Source organism: Fukomys damarensis, unplaced genomic scaffold (genome assembly GCF_012274545.1).
Source record: "Fukomys damarensis isolate Sample0158 unplaced genomic scaffold, DMR_v1.0_HiC HiC_scaffold_24, whole genome shotgun sequence".
NCBI classification, from domain to species: domain Eukaryota; kingdom Metazoa; phylum Chordata; class Mammalia; order Rodentia; family Bathyergidae; genus Fukomys; species Fukomys damarensis.
In genome coordinates, this window is record NW_022900936.1 from 65,329,892 (window position 1) to 65,357,547 (window position 27,656).

A 27,656-nucleotide genomic window follows, 5' to 3' on the forward strand; every position below is an offset into this window, starting at 1 on the left:
AAAACACATTAATGCCTATCTAATCTGCTAGGTGCTACTATTAAATTTCCCTTTCTCCATTCCCAGGCACATAATGCTCTCGAGAGTTCTCTTGTGTATACTTATACACTAGAAGTGGCATGGATTTCCTTCCCTAAAACAAAACTCATTTGCTTCAGTATTAGGATGGGATTTCTTTACTGTACTTCATTTTCCAGAAGTCCAGCAGCTAAGGCTACAGGGATGCTTGTAGCCATTACTGGTGTTGGTCAGCAAGCAGGAAGCCTGAGTTTGTAAAGCTTTCTCACCCTGTAATCATTTTCACATATCAAATCTGCCCCCACCTTCATCCCCTCAATCTGCAAACACAGTTATATAAGCACCTGTCTACCCACAGTCACGCACAACACAACTCATTCTGAAAAATAATTTTATTATTTTTACAGTTGTTCAGGGAAGTTCTTGGAATGCAGTGTCTAAGGTTTCTTCACCACAGAACAAGGCTTCTACCAGACCAGTGAGCCCCGTCTTCCATCTTCTCTGGGTGGTAAGAACAGGCAGGGAATGTATCATGTAGGTAATGAGAAAATAGTCATCTGGTAGGAGTGGTGTCGAGGGGAGAGGAGATAAAGAATAGGCACAAATGGAATTCACTCCCTGCTGGTGTTCTCAGGTCTGGTTTTAAATTTTTGTCTTCTTTACATTCTCCTTCCATTTCCTTAGCAACAGAGGGTACATAACCATGGGCTGAGAAACTGGAGTAACTGCTGCCAACAGCACAGGACCTTAGTATTTCAGGAGGCCAGGAGTTACAATGTGGTCATCAGACCAGTCCCACTCCTGGCTGGAGTCAACACTGCACCTTGCACTGGCTCCTGCTGGCCCCTGGCACTGGGCTACATTTGAGGTATATCCAAATAGAAATGAGAAGTATCTGAACCTTGATGTCCAAAGCCAGTCCTTCCTGCCTTTCAAAGGAAAGGCATGGGTTACTTAACAACTTACTCTACATGCATTTAAGAGCACAGGCAATAGAAGCCTGTCCTTACAGCCCAGGACCACAAACTCCCTCCAAAGGTGTCAGGACAGTGAGAGAAGATGATGTTGACCTCACCTGGGATCCAACAGCTAAAAGCCCCGAGTTCTTCAATTCCCATCTATGCTCAAGAGATCTAATTACCGTGCTATGAAGAGGTATGCTCACTCCCCAGGTAAACTGTTTACCCTCCCCATGAAGCAGGAGAAAAAAAACAGGAAAATGAGGTAAAGAAACTTATCAATGAAAATGATACTGGGCTTCAGATTATTAGGTTTATTAGAATCATCCTCTCGGTATGGCTGAAATACATGTCTCAGTATCTTATAGGACTAAAAAGGCCAGCAAAATCTGAACAAATACTGTGCTCAACAAGCCAACTGTGACGGTTCTCAGACTAAGCAGACATGTTCAGGCCCTGGGCAGCAGAGGAAAGCAGACACATCAGACCCTGTTGCTCCAATTATCCTCATAGTTACCTCTGTTTCTGCAGGCACTTTCTGTGCAGAGTTGGAGAGATGACTGTAAAGGGGAAGACTGTTCCACTGGAACTGACAGTTCTGATGTTAGAGATGAGGGAATTCCAAGTTCTGAGGGGCATAGTCCAAAAAGTGAAAACTAAGTTTATAGATGGCCTGTAAAACATAGAATGAGTAGGACATGAACCATCAGAAAGTAGATGGCTGCCAGCAGCGGCACTCGGGTCCGGGAATGACAGAGTGACCGCAGGACCCTCTTCCATCCAGCACCACTCCGGGTCTGAAAGAAAATTTGAAAGTCAGAGTTTTACCCTACAGGGATAAACCACTTTCCTTCCCCAGTAATGTTGCATATAAGCAAAGCTAATCCCACCACCACAGTATAGAGGTATCTTGGGAGAGTCTCCTCAGGGTCAAGTGACCCAGAAAATCCCACACCAGGTTCTTCCAGTCTTCCACCCTCCCTGTGGCCTAGACCTGTTCTGTGGTTGAGCTTCCACACTCCCTCTGTCTGCTAAGAGCCCAACTGTTTGAGAACACCCCACCCCCGCCTTCTCTTCTTACCCTGCGACAGCTGCTGCCTGTAAGGTCTATTAATAGCGACTGCTCCTGAGTGCCACAGGAGCCAATGATAGGAGTCCGGGCAGAGTCCCATTCACTGTGCTCCAACCTGTGGTAAAAAAAGAGGCAGAGAATGGTCCACAGCAGGAGGGGCCAGTCAGGAGAAGGCTTCCCCGCCAACCTGCCCACCACAGAAGCTGTTACCTCAGTAGTAAGGGTGATACCAAGCATCAGGGATCAACTGTCTGCCATGTTTGAGGTGCTGGCTAGGGGCTTACACATACCTGTAGGGCTCAGGTCTGAAGACTGGTCTAGTTATTTGCCCGTGGAACACAAAAAACAAGCAGTGGAACCAGAACTTGATATCCAATTCATCTTTAAACCTCATATTTTTTCCCACTACACCATTTCTGACTCAGGGAAATTTGTTACATTGTGTTTTTCATTTATTGAAGACTTGGGTGAAAGCACCCAAGAAAAATTTCGGTGGGGTTATTAGAATCAAACTGAACTGGCAACTTCTACTGCTTCATTTTTTGCCAGTTTGCGTCATACTGGAACTTTTTCATTTAATGAAGAAGATGCCATGAATGACTCACTTAAGAGTCTCTGACAAAAACAAGAACTGTGCTGAGTACGTCTGATCAAGTGTTGGCCTACAGGGATGTACTTCTGACTGAGTGGGGAGGATGGCCCTCTCCTCCTGATGGGATGTCTACTGCCTCATAACCTGGCCTCGCCTTGTAGGTTGCACTCTTTCCCAGAAGAGAAGGAACGCTTTAATCTCATCCAGCAGCCTGAGAAGAGAGCCTGAGTGTGTAGCCCGGACTACTCCTGCTGCACCTGCAGTGTCTGTTCCTCTGAACGCCAGGCTTCTCGAAGGCAGCCCTAACCTTCCAAACATAGTCTCTTACTTCAGAGGTAATCTTTTCTCTCTGGAGGCAGGGCTGTGGTGGGACGATGTCTGTACAAACCGGTGAGCTGAAAGTACCCACTGCTTTTAAACTGCAAGGCCACTGAGCTCCCCACGCTCAACTGAGCACCTGTGTATTTTAACTGTTCCTGGCTGGCCCAGGTAGTTAGCACTTACTGAGCTCCACTAGTTTCCATTCTTTATCGCAGCCGAAGGGCAAACTGTGGAGGGATGAGCTTGATTCTGTGGCTCAAGCAGATGCTCCACAGTCACCCTGCTGTGCGTACTGAACCAAGCTGGTTCAGGTTAAGTTCACTACACAGGAGGGGATTGACCTCCCTGTGAAGCAGGTTTCACAGGTCCAGCAATTCTGCAGTGAACTGCACAGGATCGGCCATGGATGTGCAGGCCTGAAAATGCTTGGCAGAGATGGCAAGACACAAGAGCTGTGCTGTGCTCTTATGGAGCTCCAACCTCCTGGAGTTGCACACCAGTACAGCCAAGATGGGAGATGAAAACTAAGAAGCTGTGAGCACACTGGATGGGACAGAAAGGGATCTCAGCATGACTACCTATGCTTTTTCAGAAGGCATTAGTGTCACAAATGCCACCCCTGAGGGAAGAGACACTGTAGGCAGCTTTCCCCGAGACATAAAGTGTCTGCTTTTTAATGTTTCTTTCCACATGAAGGGACTTCCAGCAGCAGACACACAGAGCCACTCTACCCTCTCAGGCGCAGTGACTGTGTAGACTGGTGAGCTGGGAACCAGGAACAGGAGATGTTCCTGTGTCTCCCAGTCACATGTGGGGCACAGTGCTCACAAGGAGCACAGTTCACTCTGTTACTCCAATGCCTGGGTTTGGCAAAATTAGATTCTTCTGCAAGGCAAGCTAACTGACCCTATACTGCCTGTGACTGTTCAGGGTTAGGAAGTACATTTGCCAATAGATCAAATTTAAATTCTTTTAAAATGAGCTTTAAAAAGTGGTCTTTTCATCTCCCATCCATTCTTAATCTTTAAGAAAATATTTACAAAGTCAGATCTCAGATTTGGGGTTGTCATTTATGCGTCCCTCTAAAGATCACAATACCTACCTCATGCAGTTTATTGTAGCAGTGATATATGTATGATACCTTTCAGAGTTTATTTCAAATCCTGTGAATAGGAGGGATCATCATCTTCACTGTCTAAAGTGTGGTTTCCTAAGCCACATTCTCTCTTGGGTCACCACAGCGACTCTAAACTCGCTGGCCCGGGTGAGAGTAAAATCTGTGTGCATGTGTGGTACGGTGGATGGAACCCAGGGCCTTCACAATGTGCTACATCTCTAGCCCCCTTTTATACTTTTTATTTTTAGACAGTCTCACTGAGTTGCTAAATTTCACAGCCTGGACTTGAATGTTCCATCCTTCTGCTTTAACCTCCCAGAGTGCTGGGATTATAGGTGTGGCTTGAGAGCAAGATTTTATTAATTTTAAACCTGGCCACAGAAATTTGAATGCATAAAACCAGAAAGGGTCAGAAGTGAACCATTTCCCACTGCCTTTACCGCCTGATCTGCTCCTCAGCCACAGACAGGGCATTCTCAGCAGCCACTCTTTGGTCTCGTTCTTCTTCCAGCAGCTTCCTTAGTTCAGCCACTTCCTGTTGAGTGTTAAACAGCTGCTGCTGGGCTCCAGCGAAGCTTCAGGATAGGAGGAAAACAAGAGTATCTTCAGATGCAGTCTGAAGCCAGAAGATATCTTCAAAGCATAGTTGTACGGAGATTAAATGAGGTTGCAGAAACTATCTTAAGACATTTTAGTTACTACTGGCTGAATAGCTTTCATTTTAATTACCATAGTGTATGCTAGTGGTAGATCTGTGCACGCATGCATGTGTGTTAGTGCTATCTTTTGCTTTATAAATTTTTACACACAATTTTCTAGATACTAGTGTTACAGTTTAATCCTGAGATCACTCCTGCAAGGCCAGTAAGAAGACATACCACATCCACAGGGTAATCTGAGTTACTGCCCAATTTCTGCCCTGGCTCCCTACCTTCTCTGTGGCTCCCTCATTTCCTCAGGATCGCTCTTTCTGTGAACTCCATTCTTTTCCTGTGGAGCTCCGGGAGCAACATCTACATTTAGCGGCCCCTAGAAGAAAATACAGCTTAATAATTCAGTGATGAAAGCTCTTAGGAAACCATACTTGTGTAAAGTAAGAACTTGTTTGACATCAGTGAGGATGAGAAATCTTGGCAGGGATTATCCCCACTTAAGATTCTCCTCAAGTCCAGATTTAGAAGTGAGAACCTTCAGCTCCAGGAAATTAATCACTTCTATAAAACTCTTGCTTTCATTAGCTTTTCTCTCAGACCTCATTCTTGAATTTCTCCTCTTAAAAATTTTAAAGCCTTCCATGAGAGTCTGCTTTCATCTAGTGGGGAACATGGATTCCCCATTAAGGACTGATCCTTCCCTTGTCCACAAAACCTCCCACCTCCATCTCCTCCTTCAAGTCCTCTGTAATCCACTCATCCTCACTCTCCTCCAACTTCCATTCTGCTCTCCTCTCCACTGCTGCCATGGTGCTGCCTGTTTTGTCTCACAGATCCAAATCTTCCCACAGTTTTCTTATTGTGAAGCAAAATCTTTATTTTCTTAGGTTCAGATTTCCAACTTTTGTCATAATGTTTTCCCACTCATATTTTGATTTCTCTCCCACCAACTCACTGATCTTTCTTCTGGTAATCCCTTCATTCTGTAATTTTTCTCAGACTTTCTTCCCTTTTCCATTAATAGTCTCTTCTCTTTCACTTCCTTCCCTCACTCGTTAGTCTTTATCACTCACCCCCCATTTCTTAACCCTTCTCCCATCTTCTTGCTACCTTCTTACTTACTGCCTGCAGCTCTTGAACCTGCTTCTCCAGGACTGCGCAGTGATTAAAGAGGTTGCTGTAGTGCTGCTGGCTCTCGCGGAGACTCTGGCTGGTATCACTGAGCTGAATGGAGAGGGTATTTTTCTCTTCCAACAGCTGAGAAAACTGAATTCAAGGAGATGATAATCACCACCTTACAGGACTGTAGCACGCCAGTGTTTAGGCCAACTGCCCTGGGTTTTAAGGATCTAATTTTGTAATTCTTTTTCTTTTTTTTGTACCGGGTATTGAATTTGGGCCCTTGCGCTTGCAAGGCAGCCACTGGAACCACTGACCTAAATCCCCAGCCCAAGGATCAAGTTTTTTAATACAAGTTATTAGAAAAAAATACTTCCATGTGTTCAAAGTGAGAAAACATCTCATTGTTTCAACCAAAAAAGGAAAACAATTCTGGAGGAGTAGCAGGAAACTTTTTTTTTTTAATGATGTCTACTATATTAACTGAAAAACTAAGAAAGTTATAAGCAGATCTAAGAGGACAGGCTATTCCAGGAATGTAAGAAAAAGAGGGGCAGTGGCTCAGGTCCAAATTTAAGTTACTAACAAATGACTAGAATTCCCAGAGTTCACAAACTGCTAGAGAGAGAGCCTTTGCCTCAGAATGTGTATAATAATATTACTGGACAGATTCTTCAGGGCCATAGAGAATTATGCATTACCACCAGAGTAGAACAAGAAATTATAATGTGCTAAGAGGAGAACAGAATAAATCTTAACATGTGAGGAGTTGTATGAGAGCATAAATTCTCACAGGTAGAAGCATTTTAATCACTCAAAGCAAGACTCTTGTCCACTGAACAAGTAAAAAATAACCAGCCATTCAGTCTTGCCTTCAACATGTTCAGTGTCAGGGTGCATGCTATCTGGCAAAACCACTCAAGCTATTTTACCATTTAAAAAACAGAAAATTGGGTCAGGGATTTAGCTCAGTGGTGTTGCCACCTGTCTCACAAGCACAAGGACCAGAGTTTGACCCCTGGTACCAAAAAACAAACAAACAAACAAAAAACCCAGAAAATTGAATGAATTGACCTGTTGTAGCTTCTACCTATTAATGTGACTTTGGTCCCCTGGAACTAGAAACTCTAACAGAGTACCTTACTTGCAAGCTTCCAAGTTTTAAATTCTGATTATGATTAATATCCAGATGATTTAATAACCACAGAGAGGTCTATTCAAAGTGTCTCCTCTAGAAACATGTACACTGTCTGAGAGTGATGCATCTGGTTGCACAGTCAGTGAGTTCTGAAGGATTCATTTTTGCAAGCATTTGTATAAAAAAGTTGAATCAGAGTTTTAGTGAAGATAAATGGTTTTCTAGAGACACCGATGAAAAGGGCATTGGATACACACAGAAAATTAGAACAAGAGAATCCACACATACTTATAAAAGTAGTTTGTAAGCTAAACATTTCTTTTTATAAGGATTTTTTTTTTTAGTTTATCATTCTGATGAGCAAGTTTCATCTTACACAGCACTTTCACAAGTATCTTATTTGACAGAGGCAGAGAAAGGATTTCTGTCCTTGTTTACAAATGAGGAGTCAGGTTCAAGGTCACATGGCAATAGAGGCCGAGCATGGCTCCTGAGTACAAGTCTTGAGCTCTCCCCACTGAGTACCTGACAGTGTCCAGTCTCAGGGTCCAGCAAGGGAAGCCAAGAAAGTCATGGGTATTTGGGAGCATGGGGAGTTGTTAGTAAAGAAAAGGATATAAATGTTTGAGGAGTGACACTGATTTGGAAAGAGAGGGAGCCATACAGTCCTCACATAGGAGGACACAGATATTCCTGGCCAAAATGAATGGTCCACACCATACCAAGCAAACAAAATAAAACAAAACAAAACATAAAATCCTCTCAGTGTTATAAAAAATCCTTGTACTTTTTCCTTAGCATATCTATAAGAGGTCAGACATGACAAATTCACTGGAAGCAAAAAATTCTTACAATGAGAGAAGTCAAATATTTTCTGTCTGGGCCTTTAAGGAACAGCTTGTTGATCTTTGCTCTAGTTCATCATGTCTATACTTGATGGAACAATCTAGACCAACATTTTACCACTGAATCATCCCTCTCATGTAAAATTTCTGATATTCTTACATACAACTATCATGCTGTGCTGGGAGAAACTCTGATATGAAGTTTGAATATCAAAGGAAAGAATTAGGGCAGTGTCTGAGTAAAACCACTCTGTGCTGCAGCCCATCTACTGCAATCCATTGTAGGGTCCTAATTTCTCCTTGTTAGCTGGACCCCATTCATAGTAAGACTAAGCTCAAGGGTCTAAGCTTTAAGCGAGACACCCAAGTATAGACAGCCTCAGTACCTAATCGATAGCCATGTTCTCTACAGGCAAAGAACAATTATTAAATGAATGAATGAGGCTGCAGAGGGAGATATCTTTCTTACAGTTGAGTTCTAAAGAAATAACTTTTTCGCACTGTAAGTGGAATTACATCTCACTGTAAGTGGAAGCTGCCAAAATTACTTCATGATTCAGAATCTAGTGTGTAAATATAGGCGTTAAACCAAAGTTTGTCAAAATAAGACATATACTGTATGACTTAATACATGTATTTAAAAAATTTCTTAAGGAAAAAATGGAAACAAAGTCTTTGTAAATAGGGAAAGGTGGAGGGGGTGAAGGGAGGGCAGGGGAATGGGTAAAAAATAAGAACCAAGACACATCATGTAAAGGTACAAGATCCCAATGATGAATGTAATTGTATTGTATACCTAAAAGGTACCAAAAAACTCAATGAAAAAAAAAAGTTCATTTCTTGGGCTGGGGATTTAGCTCAGTGGCACTGTGTTTGCCTTGTAAGTGCAAGGTCCTGAGTTTTAACCCTAATAGCTCCCTCCCCCCAAAAAATGTCCTTTCTTTTCTTTTATAAAAAACACTGGTTATACTGTTCGCAGTAGCCCAACACTGGAAAAGCCCAATGTCCTCCAGCAACAGAAATTATGGTATATGCCTGCCATGCAATACTGCAGAGCATGGGAATGGAAAAGCCATACTATATGCACCAAAGTGGACAAATCTCACAAAATAAATGGAGCCACATAACTTCACTAAGTGCGATGATAGTGAGTGGAAGAGGGTATAAGGGTACCCTCTGGGGTTCTGGTACATTCTGATTCTTGATCTGGGTCACAGATGCTTTTACTTCGTGAAAATATATCATGTTATCCTTTGATTTGTGTACTTTCCTGTAAGTTTTACTCAAAAAAACTTTTATTTTTAGTTATTATCCACCAAAATGACTTCGTTATCTATAAATAGTCCTGAGTTCTTATTAAAACACTGTCTCCAGAAGACAAATGCCCAGAGGAGTCACAGTCTGTTTGGGAAGTGTATGATGTGGGACTTGTTTCACTAGAAACTGTATGGATGTCTCCAAATCATTCCCAATGGCCTTCCAGGGACAAAGAAAAGAAAATGGCCCTGTGTCTAGTTCTCTGGAATAAGTGACCCAGGTTCTGAGAAAGGTAAACACTTCTATACCCTAAATTGTGCTACACTTGGGGACCTCTGCTAAATCAGCTTTTGCTTACCTTGTCCCCACTAGTCATGGAAAAAAGAAACTGAATTTTAGCCTAGCAGAAGACACTTACCTTGCTGTTGAACTGCTGAATTCTTAGTTCTTTTTGGTGAATTTCCTTCAGGCTGTCATTAAGCTGGGTCCTGAGAAGTTCTGTCTCATAAATTAGGTTCTGTGATCCATCTAGGGAAACTGATGTCTCTGGGGATGCCTGCCAACAAATAAACATCGAAGAAATTCTCTCCTAAGATCGCCCCTGTCTAATTTCTTCCCTCTAGAAATGCTGCCCACCACATAGGAAGTCATAAGATGGCTCGCCTAATAGTGGAAGATAGGCCCTTAACTGGTCAAAAGCTGATGCTTAAGTGGCAATTTCAATCAGCACTGAAATTCCTCACCTGTCTTTGGTATTGCGCTTTGAAGGTCTGAGGCTGGGAGGTGGAAGACCTCAGTTCTCTCATAAGATTCTGCAGGTGACTGAGCTGCTGATCTTTATCAGAGAGAGCTATGAGGTACTGATCCTTCATTCTTCTCTCATGCATTTCCCAAGAACTCTTCTCCATCCTAGAAAAAACACGAAATAACAGGTAAAAACTATACTGTTGTGAGACAAAGAATGCAGCTCTAGATTCTGAAAGACTTGGGATCAGATGCTGGCTGCCATATACTAGGTTTGGGGTCTTAAGTAAAAAATTAATCTTTCTGGACATTTTCAACAAAAAAGGAATAAACTACTACTCAAGTTTATTGTGAGGATTAAATGAGATACTATTTGTCACTTATCAAACAGGTTGGCACATAGTAAACACTCAATAAATATTGGTTTACATTATTTCTATTTAGTCACTCTCTTTTTTTTTTTTTTTTTTTTTTTTTTTTTTTTTTAATTTGGGTTCCAGGGATTAAACTCAGGACTATTCACTGAATTTGACCAAGAGTGAATTTGACTCCATCTATTTTTCTTTAGCATTTCCAAAAACAAAGCAAAACAAAAAACCTCTCTGCCATTACTTTTTAGTCCTACTTTTCTATCCTTTCCCCTTAAAAAAATCCTTTAAGATTATAGTCAAATTTCTGCAGAACCTCTTTACAGATAGAGATCCCTTTTTGCCCAGCAGGTCAAGCAATGATCTGAATTCCTTCTGACTTTTCCTCTCTCTCCCTCTGTCTAGAAACAAGGTAAAATGTCCCTTCTTTTCTTTCCAGTAAGACAACTGTTACAAAATAATCTTGCTTCACACTAAGATATAGCTTGGATTATAGTGAATTTTTTTTTCAAAAGGAGAGAATTAAAACTAAACATTTTATTATTACTATTATTTGCCTGAAGTATTCAAGTACAAAGGCACTGAGTCCTAAAGCTATTCAGTAAAAAAAAAAATTCACCCTAAAGCAAGTGAAGTAAATCAAGTAAATCTGTGCCGTCTTCTTCCTTCTAAAAGTGAAATGAAATGCCCTGTCTTTCTCCTAATTCTCTCATATACACTTGCTATATAATTTTGCTTTTCTTCAAAGTTGATTGAATTTGAAAGAAAAGAACTAAGGAAAAGGTGTAAAGGGGAAAAAAAAGGGGAAAACTTAAAGTCCAGAAATCATTTTTCCTCTCTTTTTTTGTTAAGGGACAATTTTTTAAGGCAAACATCCTTTTAAACTGCCCTTGAGGAAATGTTACAGAAAATAAGCCTTGAGAGCTTTATAGCTCTTCTTAGGTTTATAGTAGTAGCACTCATGAGTCTTGTAGTTCCAGGTGAGGTGGCGGTAATGTGAGAGACATATGTGCCAACATGGTCTCAGTGACCCCTGAAAGGCCCTAAATCCAACACTCAGCATTAAATCGCCCCTAAAGGAGGATACACTGAGCAGTTGATCTCTTGATGATGAATTAAGATTCTAAAAAACACAAAGTCAGGGCAGCTGTTGTCTGAACGATAAAGAAAAAAAATATGATGAAATAGAGTAATTTATCTCACTTCTTGAGGTCCACTCCAAAGGAAGAGATAAATGAAATTTGTATTTCCAGAGAACAAAACTCAGTTTTTCTTTTTTTAAAACCTCTGTAGTCATTACCATGTGGTAAAAACTTACATTCTTGCATTATTTGGAGAAGCTGCCAATCTATGCATTGAATTTGGTATCTTTTCATTTACAAACAAGTTCATAAAAATACTAAATATGAAAGTCTTTGTGATGTAATTTTGTTGCTGAGACAAAATAACTGTTACAACTTAAAGAAGGAAAGGTTTTTTGTTTGTTTGTTTTTTTGTTTTTTCCTACCTCGGAACCTTGCGCTTGCAAGGCAGGGGATAGCACCACTGAGCCAGATCCCCAGCCCTAAGGAAAGTTTTTTGGCTCAAGGTTTCAGAGGATTCCACTCATGGTCCATTGGTTCCAAGGCAGAAACACCGTAAGTGGCAAACAAAAGCTTCTCAACTCAAGGCATCCAGGAAGAGAGAGTAGGGAAGAGCCCAGAAAGGAAGAGTCCGGGGGCTGCATGGCCTGCGGCCCACCCAGACAAACCCAGAAGTGTTCTTTTAATCTCCTCGATGTCTTTCAAGTCAATAAAGTTAACAATCAAGATTAAGTATCACATTCTACAGAATTTAAACCACTGAACTCTAAAAACCTTTTGCTTTATAATCTTTAAGATTTATTCTGAAATGCCGTGTTAGTAAGGAGTACACCTGTGGAAAAGTAAATCCCCCTATCTGCATTTGAACTCTGCATAGGCCCTGTGGTGCTGATTATACTGCATTGATGGCAATCATCCCAGCAGTCCTCCAACTTGGAACCACCTTGTATTGTCTATACTCATTTGCCTCTTGTTCTGTATCATTTGGAGAGACAAAGCAGATACTACTTGACTAGGACTTTCCCACACAGAAATTCTCCTTTATTGTACTCAATCTTGAAACTTTTTATTTAAGGTAGCATGCATCATCCTAAGTTGAGTAGTAAGTAATTAAGTCCCAACAAGGGTGCAACAACCAAACCTATACATGGTTATATATTAATTTTTTTTTTTTTTTTTTTTTTTGGTACCGGAGATCGAACTTGGGCCCTTGTACTTGGTGAGGCAGGCACTGGAACCACTGAGCTAAATCCCCGGCCCTTATGTATTCATTCTTTACCTTCATTTTTTGGGTTAAATATGTTAGAAAGGCTGAATTTTAAAGAATTACACTTCCTATCTTAATTTTTTCTGCCATGAAAGCACTGTTATATTCCCTCTCTCTCTCTCTCTCTCTCTCTCTCTCTCTGTTTCTACAAGAAAAGAGCTGAGATTTCTGGTTTCAGACAAGATGGAATAGGCACACTTCTCCTTATTCATCTACTAAATATATATAAAACCCCTGGTCATAATAAAAAGAAATGTAAGAACACATAAAAATGGAGAGCAAGCAGTGGACTAGCTAGGGACCCAGGACTCAGGGAGAAACACTGAAGCAAGTTCCCTGTTTCTCTTTTTTGTATTGCATATACTGTACCCCAAACAGTGCTGGAAAATTCCACAACCCAAAACATCAAGTACCAAGAAAAGTTGACACAATGTCAGCGGGGGCAGCACGTGGGGCTTAGACATCCTCCTCCACCGAGAATAAGGCTAACAAGGCATTCTGTCACTACACAGGTGGTATGAGAAGAGAATCAAATGGAGATGCTTGCTCTTTCTCACCACGTGATGCCCTCTGACATTTCTGATACAGCACAAAGGCCCTCAGCAGGTGATGACACCATGACCTCCCAGCTCCCACATCTCTGTGCTAAGTACTATACTTAATTGGAGAGAGAGAGGGAGGAGGAGGGGGAGCAGGGGGAGGAGGAGGAGGACGATGATGACCACGACGAAGAAGAAAGGAAGAGGAGGAAGGAGGGGGAGGAGGAGAAATGGGGAGCCTGAATTTTGGGCATTATCCAGTGGTAAAGGTGTCTTTGCTTGTTCACACCCCTGTATGGTAGAAGGTAGGGGAGGCTGAGTAGAAAGCTTGTACTTTCATCACTGCCTGAAATAATGAGGTGCTCATCTCCACGTCCTCAGCAGTATCAGAGTCCACACCCCCTGGCAGTATCAGGACACCCCTTCCCTCCAGGAGTGTCCCCAGTGGCTGAATGGAAGTGGCAATGTCTTCCATCCCTGCTGGTGCACTGTCGCTGGAAGCCTATGGGAGGAGAACTTAAACAAGATCCATCCTTATATCTCTAAAACACCCAGAACACTCATCATACCAAGAACTGGGGAGAAAAAAAACAACCTGGATGAGAAAAGGAAATCAACAGATTATAACAAGAAAGCGATAGCCGGGCGTGGTGGTGCACACCTTCAATCCCAGCATTCGGGAGGCTGAGACAGGAGGATTGCTGTGAGTTAGACACCAGCCTGGGCTACATAGTGACTTGCAGGTCAGTCTAAACTACATAGTGAGACACTGTCTCAAAAAGAAAGAAAGTGATACAGGCACTGGAATTATATGAGAATGATTTTATAGCAGCCATTGCAGAAATGCAACGAGCAATAACTAACACTTCAGATAAGAATTAGAGGAATAAAGAAGAACTTCATGGAAAATTTAAATCTGAAAATAGGATATCCAAAATAAAAATCTAATTCAAGCATCTCATTCATGGACTGGAGGTAATAGAAGAAATAGAGGATTTGAAAATAGAACCAGAGAAAATACTAAATCCAAACAGTAAAAAGAAAATAATTCATAACTTACATTTCATCAAAATTAGAAAGGCCTTGCTGAAAGGATAAAAAGATAAACAGCAATAAAATAAGCTACAGACCAGGAGAAAATATTTGCAAACCATGAATCACACAAAGAACTCATATCTATAATATATGAAGAATTCTCAAAACGCAAAAGTAAAAAATTAGCAACCTCATTAGAAAATGGACAAAACATATGAGTAGATATTTCACAAAGAAGATATATAGATGTCAAATAAGTGCCTCTTGAAAAACATGTTCAACATGATTAGCCATTATACAAATTAAAGCCACAGTGCAGTATTATTACATTCCAATTAAAAACAACTAAAATACAAAAGTTACAATACCAAACGTTTATAAGAATGTATGAAGTGGACCAATTACACAGTGCTGGGAAGACTATAAATGGCACAGCTTTTCTGTTTTGTAGTTTTGTAAAAAATGAAACACATTTACCATACAGCATAGTATTTGTGCTACTGGGCAATCATCCCAGAGAAAGGAAAACTTTTGTTTACAGAAAAACCTATATACAAATGTTCATAGCAACTTTAGATATGTAAGTCTAAATCAGAAACAACATGTATAGCCTTCAAAAAGTGAACGGTTAAAGTATTTAATAATAAATAAGAATGAACTACTGCTACACATAATATATGGCTCTCCAGGGCATTAAAATGTATGAAAAAAGTCAGTTTCCAAAAAATCCAATACATTGCATGATCCCAGTTATAAAATATTCTCAAAATGGCAGAACTATAGGGATACAAAACAAATTAGTGGGAGTTGGGTTAGAAATACAAAGAAAGAAGCAAGGAAGGGAGAGAGGAATGTGATCTGTCCAGCAGGGACATAGCTGTCGTGATGAAGCAGTTCTAATATTTTGGTTGTAGTGTTTACATGAATCTATAAATGTATAGAATGACAAACGTATAAAACACACAAATAAGTCTAACTGGTGAAATCTGAATAAGATCTGTAAATTGTAGCAACATCAATTTTTGGTTTTGATATTATACTACAATTATGTAAGATGTTACCATTGGAACAAATGAGGTATATGGTACATAGGAGCTCTCTGTGCTATTTTTGCAATTCCTGCAAATCTACACTATTTCCAAAATAAAAAGTTAAAAGAAAAGGAAAAGGGTAAAAATGTAAGGATAATCATACCTGAGCTGATGCAGCTCATGTTGCCAGGAGAGGTTTTCCTGCCTGAGCTCTTCCTGCATATCCTGAAACGTTTTTGTCTTATCTTGATATTCCTGAAGTTCAGCCTTCATTGGTCGTAACTCTGTGACCTCTTGATTAATCTGTAAATATTGCTGCTGCAGATTCTTCAGCTCCTTCAGCTTTAACCAAAGGGAAAGTAAAAGGGTGATTCATTACATCTCATTCACCTTGCTTGTAAGTTGTCAATAGTTCCCCTATTAGGTAAGGCAGACACCATAGCAGATTATCAACATCTAACCATCCACTGACATCTCGCTGTAGCACACACCTCTAAAATAGTGAAACATGCAGCCAGGATGACAGAAATCATACCATAAAATTGCCTTCGAAGTGGCACAGCCTGGCCATTTCAAGAAATTCTACACCGTATTCCTGTCCTTGAGGTCCTAAATTAACTCTAGACTTACCACTCTGATATGATATAGACTAACAGACCTACAATGTCATGAGTGGTAAGTGTAAAAATGGATTAGTTTTCTACTTAGTCAGGTTCCCTAGTTATGATTCTAAACTTTCTTACATGACATCAGTTTTAACTCACACTCAGCTGATGTTGATTATAAAGGAGGCAGTGTATGCTATTCTAGTAGTTAAGAAAAGTTAGGTATCCTACTATTTCTCACATGTGTGACTATATATGGTCTTCACACCCTCTAAGTCTTAATTTCCATCACTTATTAAATGAGGATGATTACAGTGGGTTTTAAAAAATAAGAATATGAAAATTAAATGAAAAACTTAATGCATGTCACACATAAAGTTAGTGATGATGATAACTACATTCCAGGAATATTTTCAAATTCCTTACTCCCAACACTCATTAGCAGTAAGAAATAATGTCAGGCAAAGATGGGAGCCTGAACACACAACCCTTACTCCAAAACATCATTAAAGCTATAATACAGACATTTTAAAGCAAAAAAACACAACACAGAGGTCACAAGCAACAAATTTTGGAAGCTAAAAAGCAGATGAATAAGTGGTACTTGAGATTTGATAAAGGCAAATCTTGAGCTGGCAGTAGGGAAAGCCAGAAACCAACAGGACTTACTCTGCAGAATCTTCAAAGGGCTCAGGAATTAACAGCATCAGGTACCTCTGGAAAAAATGGTGATGGGGTGGGAGGGAGGTGGTAGCTGAGATAAGAACAGATGAAATTGCTTAAGAAATATTTTCATATAAACCCCCACACCAGTTCCACACTTTCTGCTATTCCAACTGACAACTAGAATTTTGCTCTGCAGAAAAGGCAAAAGAAGTGTCTCTCGACTAGGGGACACCAGGCAGAGACACAAGTGAGGGTACTGCTCCAGAGCAAGACTGATTAGCTGAATGCATGTTCTCTGAATGGTTGTAGCATTTCTGCTACTCATCTTGGAAAGTGCAGGTTTACCTTCCATATAAAGAATGAGAAATCTTCTCTCAAATATCTGACCAGAGCAGGAGGAACTAAAGATACCAACTTGGAGCAACAAGTTCAACAAAATCACCATGTAACAAAACTCAGAGTTGGTATGCTCCACTTACAGGCATTTTAGACTTTATCCTTCCACATCAAAGGGGAAGAAATCAAAACCCACACAGCGAAAATATCTGATTTGGTAGCAGTGGAAATAACAAAATAAATCAGTAAGATGCTGAACACTTCAAATCAGAGATAATTGCACAGATAATTCAAGAAATGATGACCCTAATAAAAAATGATTAGTGAGTCCAGAGAAAATACTGATAAAAAAGAGGAGCTTAAAAAAGACATGCAAACCATGAATGCCCCACATAGAAAGTGAAATCCATAAAACAATCTCACAGAAAGCCAAGAGAATAAAAATTCTACTGAAACTGGGTTAGGAATTTAGCTCTGTGGTTCTGCTGCCTGCCTCACAAGCACAAGGTCCTGACTTCAATTCCTGGTACAAAAAAAAAAAAAACTATTGAAACTATATAGAGCAGAATTGACCAATGTGAGGACAGAATATCAGACCTTGAAGACAGGGCTTGGTTGGTGACCAACTAATGAGAGATACCTTAAAAACAGCAAGACACAATGAAAAATCCATCCGACAGCTGACAAGTGATGCAAAGACAAATCTAAGAATAATGAGAATCAATGAAGAATCAGAAAACAGCACAAAGAGCATAAAAAAACCTGTTCACAAAAGTAACAGAAAAATTTCCAAACATGGAAACAGAATCCAAGATACAGATAACTGAGGCATGTAGAACTCTAAGTAGCCATGATCAAAAAAAAATCTTCACCAAGGTATGTAACAGTCAAGGTTCCAGAAATTCAATACAAGAACAGAATATTAAACATTGTAAGAGAAATGAAACAAATCATCTATAAAGGAAAACCTATCAGAATCACACCAGACTTCTCAAATCAAACCCTTAAGTCAAAAAGTTTGGAGTGAAGGATTTCAAGACCTAGAAGAAAACAATCTCTGATTCAGACTGCTGTATCTTGAAGAATCATCTTTCAAAACTGATGGAGAAACAAGATTATTCCATGATAAAGAAAAAAGACCTGAAGAAATTTATTACCACCAAACCATCACTCCAAAAACTTCTGAATGATATTCTAGAAAAAAGCCAAGAAGACAAAAAACTCCAAGAATCTCAATAGATGGAATCCATTTGGCAAGTCAAACAATGAAACAAAGTGGAAAGAATGGGAACCAACAATAGGAAAATAATACAACAAGGATAAATGAATACATACCACTTATAACCTCCACTTTGAATGGTCTCAATTCACCAATCAAAACAGATTGGCAGAATGGATCAAGAAAAAAAATCCAACAATATGAAGCATACAAGAAACACATTTAACTCAAAAAGAAATTCATAGACTGAAAGTCAAAGTATGGAAAACAATACTCCATGTGACAGGAAGCTGAAAAAACAGGGTAGCTATTCTATTTGCAGAGAAAGGGGATTTCAAGCCAAGACTGATCAGAAGAGACAAAAAAGCTCATTACACACTTGTCAAGTGAAAATTCAAGAGGAAGAGATAACAATCATAAATATATATGCACCAAATACTAGGGTACCCAACTGATAAAACAAACAGTAATGGATATGAAAAATTAAATAAGCATTATACAATTGTAATGAGGACCTCAATATCCCACTGTCACAAATAGATCAACTACACAGAATATCAAAAAGAAGTATCAGAGCTGAGCTGAGCCTCTGAACCAATGGACTTAGTAGATATCTACATTGTTCCAACCCACAATAACAGAATACACATTCTTCTCAGCTGCACATGGGGCTTTCTCTAAAACAGATCACCTACTAACTCATAAAACACACTTAAAGAAATGAAAAATAACTGAAATTATTCCATGAATATTAACAGATCATAGTGCAATAAAACTGAAACTCAATGAAAAAAGAAATCACAAAAACTATATAAACACATAAAAATTAAATAACACCCTTCTGAACAATAGCCACAGATGAAATTAAAGAAGAAATCAGTTTCTACAATTAAATGATAATGCTGATACCACATACTGGAATGTATGGCATGCAATGAGAGCAGTCCTACAAGGGAAATTTATAGCAGTGAGTTCTCACATCAGAAAAAACAGCAAAAAGAAAGAAAGAAGGAAAGAAAAGACAAACAAAGCAAGCTTAAGTAAATTACCTAATATTGAACCTCAAGCCTCTAGAAAAAGAGCAAGTAACACCTAACATATGTGCGAAGGAGGAAATTAAAGGTCAGAGCAGAAATTAATGCTATTGAGACTAAGAAAACAATACAAAGAATCAATGAATTGAAGAGTTAATAAAATAGAGAAAACCTTAGCCAATCTTATCAAAACAAGGGAACAAAAGACTCAAATCCAAGCCTGGCATGGTGGCTCATACCTGTAATCCCAGCACTCAGGAGGCTGAGGCAGGAGGATTGCTGTGAGTTTGAGACCAGTCTGAGCAACAAAGTCAGTTCCAGGTCAGTCTCAACTACATTGAGACCCGGTGTCAAAAAACAAAACAAAAGGACTCAAATCCATACAATTAGGAATGAAAATATGTGAATTACCAAAGCAGAATCAATAAGACATAAAAATTCTAAATAACCCAATACCAGCCAATGATTTTAAAGAAATAATAAGAAAAACTGCCAACAAAGAAATGCTCAGGTCCTGATGGATTCACTGCTGAATTCTACAAGAACTGTAGAGAAAATCTAATGCCAGTATTCCCCAATCTGCTTCATGAAATAGAAAGGGAATGAATTACCAAAGCAGAATCAATAAGACATAAAAATTCTAAATAACCCAATACCAGCCAATGATTTTAAAGAAATAATAAGAAAAACTGCCAACAAAGAAATGCTCAGGTCCTGATGGATTCACTGCTGAATTCTACAAGAACTGTAGAGAAAATCTAATGCCAGTATTCCCCAATCTGCTTCATGAAATAGAAAGGGAAGCAATACTCCCAAACTCATTCTGGGAAGCAAGCATTACTCTGATATCAAAACCAGAGAAAAATCCAACCAAAAACAGAACTACAGGCCAATCTCCTTAATGAACATAGATGCAAAAAACCTCAATAAGTTACAAACAGAATGCAGAAATCATCAAAAATATCACACACTATGACTAAGTAGGAGTTATCTCAGGGATGCAGAGATGGTACAACACACACAAATCAGTAAATGTAATACACCACCTTAACAGAACCAAGGAAGAAAACCATATGATTATCTCAATTGGTGCAGAAAAAGCATTTAACACAGTCCAACACCCATTAATGTTAAAAACCCCACAGAAAATTGGAATAGGTCTTTTTCTCAATCTGATAAAAGCTACTATGACATATCAAAAGCCAACATCACACTACATGGTCAAAAAGTGAAAGTTTCATTCTAAAATCACGAATAAGACAAGAATGCCCACTATCACCTTCCCCATTCAACATAGTTCTGAAAATATAAGCCAGAGTAATTAGACAGAGGAAGAAATTTTTTAAAATATGGACAGGAAAGGAAGAGATTAACTTATTATTATTTGCTAATGACAGGATACTTTACATATAAGACCCCCAAAACTCCACCAAAAAACTCCTAAAATTAATTACCAAATTTGACAGTGGGAAACAAAGTCAATACTCGAAAATCAACAGCATTCCTGTACACAAATAAACTCACTAAGAGAGAAATTGAGAAAATAATACCTTTCATAACAGCATTTAAAAAAGAGAAATATGGCCAGGGATTTAGCTCAGTGGTTCGGTGGCCTGCCTCACAAGCACAAGGACCCAAGTTTGATCCCTGGTACCAAAAAAAAAAAAAAAAAAAAAAAAAGAGAGAGAGAGAGAAATACTTAGGAATCAATCATCTATCAAAAGAAGTGAAAGATCTATACATTGAAAACAACTGTACTCTCAGAAAGAAATTGAGGTTATCAGAAAATTAAAAGATTTCCTTTGTTCTTGGATAGGCAGAACCAATATAATGAAAACTGCCATACTTTCAAAAATGATTTCATGTAATCCCAATCAAAATACCAATAGTGTATCTAATAGAACTAGAAAAAAGAATCCTAAAATTCATTTGGAACCAGAAGAGATGTACAATGGCAAAAAGCAATTCTAGGCAACAGAGACATGGCAGGAGACATCACGATCCCAGACTTAAAATTATACTACAAAGCTACTATGATAAAAACAGCATGCTACTTGAAAAAAAAAACAGACCCAAGGATCAATGGAACAGAAGAGATGCAGAAACATCTTCAGGTACATTCAGCTACCTTTGACAAAGGGGCCAAACACCTTCACAGGAAGAAAGAAAGTGTTTTTAATAAATGGTGCTGGGGAAACTGGGTTTCCACATGTTTAAGATTAAATCTAGGTACATTATCTCTCATTATGCACTAAACTAAAATCAAAATAGATCAAAGATCTAAATATTAAAACTAAAACATTTAATCTGCTGGAAGGTAAAATAAGTTTAAAACTTTGTAAGACACAGGTTTAGGCAAAGACTTTATGAACAAAGCACTGATTGCACAGCAAATGTTACAAAGAAACAACAACTGGGATCACATCAAATTAAAAAGCTTTTGAATAGCAAAAGAAACCACCAACAGATTGAGAGGACAACCCACAGAATGGGAAAAAATGTTACCAGCTAATTTTCAAATAAAGGACTAATATCCAGAATATGTAAAGAACTCAAAAATATCACACGTCTTGAATTTAAGGATCCAATTCAAAAATGGGTATCTGAAATAAATAGCCACTTCTAAGAAGTAGAAATGGCCACTAAGCATCACTGGTCATTTCAGAAATACAAATTAAAACAACACTGAGATTCCATCTCACTCCAGAAAGAGTGGTAATCATCAAAATATCAACTGTTGTGTGGTAGCACATGCCTGTAATCCCAGCACTCTGGCAGCTGAGGAGGGGGATGGCTGTGAATTCAAGGCCAGCTTGGACTACACAATGAGTTCAAGGCACTCTGAACCACAGAGTGAGACCTTGTCTCAAAAAACCAAAAACAAACAAAAAAAGAAATCAACTAATAACAAATGCTGGTGGGGCTGTGATGAAGCTTTCTCCACGGTTGGTGGGAGTGTAATTGGTACCACCAATAAGGAAATTAAAATGGTGATTCCTCAAAAAACTAAAACTAGAGATTCCATCTGACCCAGCCATCCCCCTTCTAGGTATCTTTCTCAAAGAGTTAAAAGCATCATATCACAGAGATCCATGCATACCCACGTTTTTAGCAGCACAATTTGTAATAGCTAAATTTTGGAAATAGCCTAGATGCCCATCAAAAGATATATGGATTAAAAAAATGTATTATTTATATACAGTGGAGTACTACTCTGCCATAAAGGATAAACTTGAATCATTTGTAGGAAAATGGATGCATCCTGAGACTGTAGGACCCCAACCGCTGTGACAGTCTGCATATAACAAAGTACATTCCATTCTACTCTGCTCCCTCCCATCTACAGATAAGATTAGAAGGAAGTGTATGTAAACTTGGTATGAGTAAACAACGGTAATGTCTTAGGACTTTGATCAAGACAGGGCATCCTGGGTCTGGGGTGACCAACGCAGGATGCCAGACTTGTCATAAACCAGACCCCCTAAGGGATAGCAGGAAACTGACCTCCTTGCCCCCTTACCATGCTTACAATCCTCTCCACTAGTCTTCAAAAAGTGTGCTCTTCATATGCTAATTGCTAACTTGGCTAACAGCCCGCCCAGGAGCAAACGGTATAACAAAAGGTGACCATAGAATATTTCCTGCATAAGATAAGCAATGTGCTTGCAGTCTTGTTCTGTGAATTCCCTGACTCTTTGTTTAGAAAAACCTTATAAAAAGTACCTCAGCCCCTGAGCAGTTGCCTCTCTGAGCTACCAGGCTCCGGGAATGCCGTCTGGCCAGACTAATAAAGGTCTATTTACCATCTAGCCTGGTGTGTTCCTTCCTGGGTTTCTCGTTTCTCCGTCAAGCTCCCGGAGCCTTGCTGGGTGTTAGGGCCAAGCATCGTGGAGGCCTCTTTGGCTGTTCACGCTCCGTGGAGTGGAAGTGAGACTTTAAGTCTTACAAGACCATACTTCTAAGTGATATAAATTGGACACACGTTTAAATATTGCATTATTTCTCTTCTGCGAGAAACCAGAAGTGTAAATAAAGACCAAAATGAAGGATAGATATTTGGAAGTAGGAAGAAAATGTTCAAATGGGAAGGGAACAAGGGAAGGGGAAAGGGGAAGAAAAGAAAGGGAAAGGGGAAGAAAAGAAAGAGAAAGGAAAAAAAAACAGAATAGATGGGAAAAAATGGAAACAAAGTTTATGTAAATAAGGGAAGAAAGGGAAAGGAATGGAGAGAAAAAGAAGAATCAAGACATATTATATACAGGTACACATTCTCTATGATGAATGTGATCATTATATATATAAAAAATGTATCAATAAAATCAATGAAAAAATAAATATCATTGTTTCTCTTGTGTGAGAAACCCAAAGCATAAATGATGAGGAAAACAGAGGATAATTAGGAAGTAGGAAGGATTTGTTCAAATGGGAAAGGGAGCAAGAGATTGGGGGTGGGGTGGTGGAAGGGAAAGAAAGGAAAGGGAATTTAAAGGAAAAAAAGAATTGAAGAAAGAGTGGAACTAGAGCTTTTGCAAATGGGGAGGGGGAGAATCATTAAAGAGAGGGGATAAGAAAGGGATTAAAAAAACTAAGATGTTTTATGTATATAATGCAAACTCTCCATGATGAATGTGTTCATTGTGTACTGCAAATAAAATATATTGAATGACTTAAGAAAATACTGGAAACACAAAACATTACAGCAGAAATAAAACATTATAAAGAAAATGCATTATAAGAAAATGTGAAAAAAAACCCAGAACTATCACTACCATCCTTGTAGAAAGAAGTTAGAAAGTCTATCCATGAGAATGCCAGCAATTGGTGAGTGCCTGTAATCCCAGCACTCCAGAGGCAGAGGCAGGAGGATTGGACAAGTTTGAGTTCAAGACCAGATGTGGCTACGCAGTGAGTTCAAGGCCAGCCTCAAGTAGAGAGCAAGACCCTCTCTTAAAAAACAAACAAACAAAAAAAGCTATCTATGAGACAAAGAAAGAATTTCTTCAGAATTAAGAAATGACAGCAAAATTAAAAACTTCAATTTTGAGTTCAAAATGTGAAGGTGAAAGAAATATTCCCAGGTTATAGAAAAAATGGAAAAGGCGAGCAAACCAGAGAATGAATCCACGAGCTTCTATTTCTAAATAACAGAATTTTCAAGGAGAGGAAAGAGGAGAGAAAGAAGAAGGAAGAGAAAGAAGAGAAGAGGAGGCCAAAAACAGTTTAAAAGAATTTCAAAGAGAAGTACAACTTGTTAGATTCAAAGAACTAGTCAGTGGGATGAAGGAAAACAGATCCATACCAAATTACATTATCGTAAAGTTTCAGAATGGAGGAAGAAGAAATAGAGGAAAGCAAAGAAAACCAGATTACGCACAAAAAGTCAAGAACCATAATAGCTATTGATTTTGAACCATAATGTTAGCTAGTAGACAACAAACCAGTATCTTCACAGTTTTGAAGGGAAAGTATTTTTAGCCTACGATTCCATACTCAGTTAAATTATCAAGGACATTTTCAATACATTTACCTCTTAGGTATATTTTATCAAGAAGCTACTAAAAGGTTCCATGAAAACAATGGTACAAAACCAAGAAGAGGAAGACAGGAGAGTTATTATAGGAAAAGTGAAAGAAAATATTCCAGATAAAAACTATGTCTAGTAGTACAGGGCAACTGGTCCATACAGGGACAAATCAGAGATTCTAAGATAATACTTTTCATGAAGGTAAATAAAACTTATGGGAATAAACATCTTGAGAGGAGATGTCTACAAAAGTAAATCTTGAGTTAAATTGCATTGATAAGTATAAAGAATACTAAGTAAGCAATAACAACAACAAAACCCACAGTTACTAACTCTAGGAAAGATAAAAAAAGATGTTGAAACAGATGTGATACACCTTAATTCTAATAGTGTCTGTAGCCATAAAAATGTAAATATTGAACTGATTTAACCAAAGTAAAAATTAAATTACAACAGGAAAATGGGGAAAAAAGTTGTGTATTGAAAATGTGCATGAGAGGAGACCGCCCCTCCATGTGGAACTGGGCAACTTTTTAGAGTTCTGTTATCTGGCAACTCTGGGTTAACTAGGTGACTATGCTCTTTGTAGTATGTACCCTAGTAACCATGACACCTTCTGTAATCCGTCACCAAAGGACAGTAACAGACTCAGAAAGTCCTTCCAGAACTCTGCTCTCCCGCTTCACTGCTCTGCTTTGTGTGAATCCTGCTTGCTCTATTCCCAGGGAAATACCAATGGAATTAAGCTTTGTAGATGTACAAAGAGGTCTACAAGGGAGAGCAAACTTCTATTCAGGGCTCTGGAGAATGACAGGAGTGGCTTGCTGGGCCACTTTTGCACCTATTTTCATGTTAAAGAGCTATCTTGCTGGTTCCTCAGTTTCCTGCTTCATGCATAGGTGTCCTAGAAGCAGAGGGAATAAAGAGAACTAGGTCCTATTAGTATAAAGAAAGTTAATGGTTAAGACAACAGTTGAAAAGCCAAAATGTAATACTGTGTGAGGGTAATCTACGGATATTAAAGGAATAGCAAAGAATTCAGGCAGAGGGTTCAAAGCAAATTGCCTTAGGAGAAGAAACAATAGGGTTGATGGTGCTAGTCTTAGCTTTTCCCACCATTGTAGAACTTATTATTTTTTAGGCAAAACCAAACACATATTTTTGTTTTCATTTAAAGAAAAACTCTTATTATTTATGCAGTCCATTCTGTCTTCTAGTCTTTTTATCCTCGGATTAGATTATCATCAGAAAACCGGGTCTAGGACTGTATTTTAGCTGCTTTTAAAATTGAAGTTGGGCCAGGGATTTAGCTCAGGGGCACCGTGTCTGTCTCGCAAGTGCTAACTCCTGAGTTCGATCCCTAGTACCAAAAAAACCTTAAGATTTTTATTTTACTTTGTCTACAGCAAGGCACAGACAAATAAAACTCCTATAAAACACATTATACGCCACAGAGAAGTAAAAGATGTTTTACAACTACATCTCATTGTTTTTATGGGAACACAGAAGAAATTTTTTATAGGCTTCAATAATTAAAGAGTAATTAGAATTGTCTTGAGGAGGTCATTTTTCTTTCTTCCCTTCTACTAAAATATGGACACTAAGATTCACGCACATAGATTTGATTCCTTTTTTATGATCACTGCCAGAAAAAAGCTCAGGGCAAATTAGTGGCCCCTCTTTCTAAAAAAGAATATAGGATATTGTGACTTCTCCATGGGGCACTAATCTTATTCCTAGTATATATAATCTTTTTCTGTCCTAGCCTCATTTTTAGTCCTCAGTCCTTTTTTTTTTTTTTTTTGGTACTGGGGATTGAACTCGGGACCTTGCACTTGTGAGGCAGGCAGTAGAACCACTGAGCTAAATCCCTCCTCAATCCTTTTTATCATATTTTATCTTTTAAGTGTATCTTCCTATGACACCTCAAATTATTTTTGAAAAAGTCAAGTACAGACAGCTACAGTCACTTCTGGAGATCTATTCTCTGCCACGTAGGGAAAGACTAAGTGCTTCCTTTGATTATAAGAAAGTCTTAAGAAAGTTTCCATGGATATGAAAACTATACTTTTTTTCATAGTTAATAATGGCCTACTAGAATCTTTTGGGCTAACTTCCCATCATCTGAACCCCAGACAATTATTTAGGAAATTTCCTCCTGACCAAAGAAGTAAAAATGAACTAAAATAACCCATGCTTCTATCAGATTTCAATCATCTCTCAGTGATCCTTAGGGTGAGATAGTGCAGGACAGGCAGAGGAGATAAACAGCTCACCTAGGCTGCATGTTTAAAGTAACAGTGGCTGAAATAGGATATCTCAGGGTATAGTTCTGTGGAGGAGTGGAGGCTTAGCTTGCATGCATGAGGGCCTGGGTTCCGTATCTAGCTCACACACATAATATCTTCCATATTTATCTCACACGTGGCCAGTGACTGAGATGGGCTGGTAGCAAGATATTTATTGTTTTGTTTTGTTTTGTTGGTTTTTTGAGACAGGGTCTCACTATGTAGTTGAGACTGACCTGGAACTCACTATGTAGCCCAGGCTGGTCTCAAACTCACAGGGATCCTCCTGCCTCAGCCTCCCAAGTGCTGGGATTATAGGCATGCGCCACCATGCCCAGCTGGTAGCAAGATATTTAGAAGAGAACAGTTGTAAATACATTAGTAATACAGTTAGTTATGCATTCATAAAATATGCAGAATGGGACCTGCAAACTGCAGCAGATCAAGTATATAGTATCACTGGGACAGACAGTCAGACCTTCGTATAAATTTTAACTCTGCCTGGGCTTTACAGCCTTTCATGGCAGAGAGAAGGGCCTAAATTCTTAGAACTTTCTGAAAGTACCCTATATGTGAGATTTTACACAAAAGAGGAAACAGTGGTTATTTCAGTAAGGCTCAAAGATTATAGAAAATGACTATCAGGCTGAGTGTGGTGGCGCACTCCTGTAATCCCAGCATTCAGGAGGCTGAGGCAGGAGTATCAGAGTTCGAGACCATCCTGGGCTACATAAGTGAGTTCCAGGTCAGTTTCAATTACATAGTGAGACCCTGTCTCAAAAAATCAAAAAAACCAAAAAAAAAAAAAAAAAAAAAAAAAAAAAAAA

At 39.0% G+C, this 27,656-nt stretch overlaps 1 protein-coding gene across 5 annotated transcripts in view; it reads right to left on the minus strand.

Annotated features, from left to right (window-relative positions):
* Window positions 1-1,271: 1,271 nt before the first annotated feature.
* Window positions 1,272-27,656, minus strand: part of Golgb1 (golgin B1) — a 99,897-nt gene continuing 73,512 nt past the window's right edge. For 4 of the 5 annotated variants that reach the window (XM_010630000.3, XM_010629999.3, XM_010629998.3 and 1 more), the window contains 8 exons: window positions 15,321-15,499; window positions 9,835-10,000; window positions 9,510-9,647; window positions 5,855-5,998; window positions 5,011-5,108; window positions 4,520-4,654; window positions 2,059-2,164; window positions 1,272-1,774 (listed from right to left, as the gene is read on the minus strand). In XM_010630000.3, the coding sequence (XP_010628302.1) occupies window positions 1,640-1,774; window positions 2,059-2,164; window positions 4,520-4,654; window positions 5,011-5,108; window positions 5,855-5,998; window positions 9,510-9,647; window positions 9,835-10,000; window positions 15,321-15,499 (1,101 nt within the window). In that variant the 3' untranslated portion in view covers window positions 1,272-1,639. The remainder of the gene's footprint in view (window positions 1,775-2,058; window positions 2,165-4,519; window positions 4,655-5,010; window positions 5,109-5,854; window positions 5,999-9,509; window positions 9,648-9,834; window positions 10,001-15,320; window positions 15,500-27,656) is intronic. The other variant, XM_033768145.1, reaches the window with a different exon arrangement.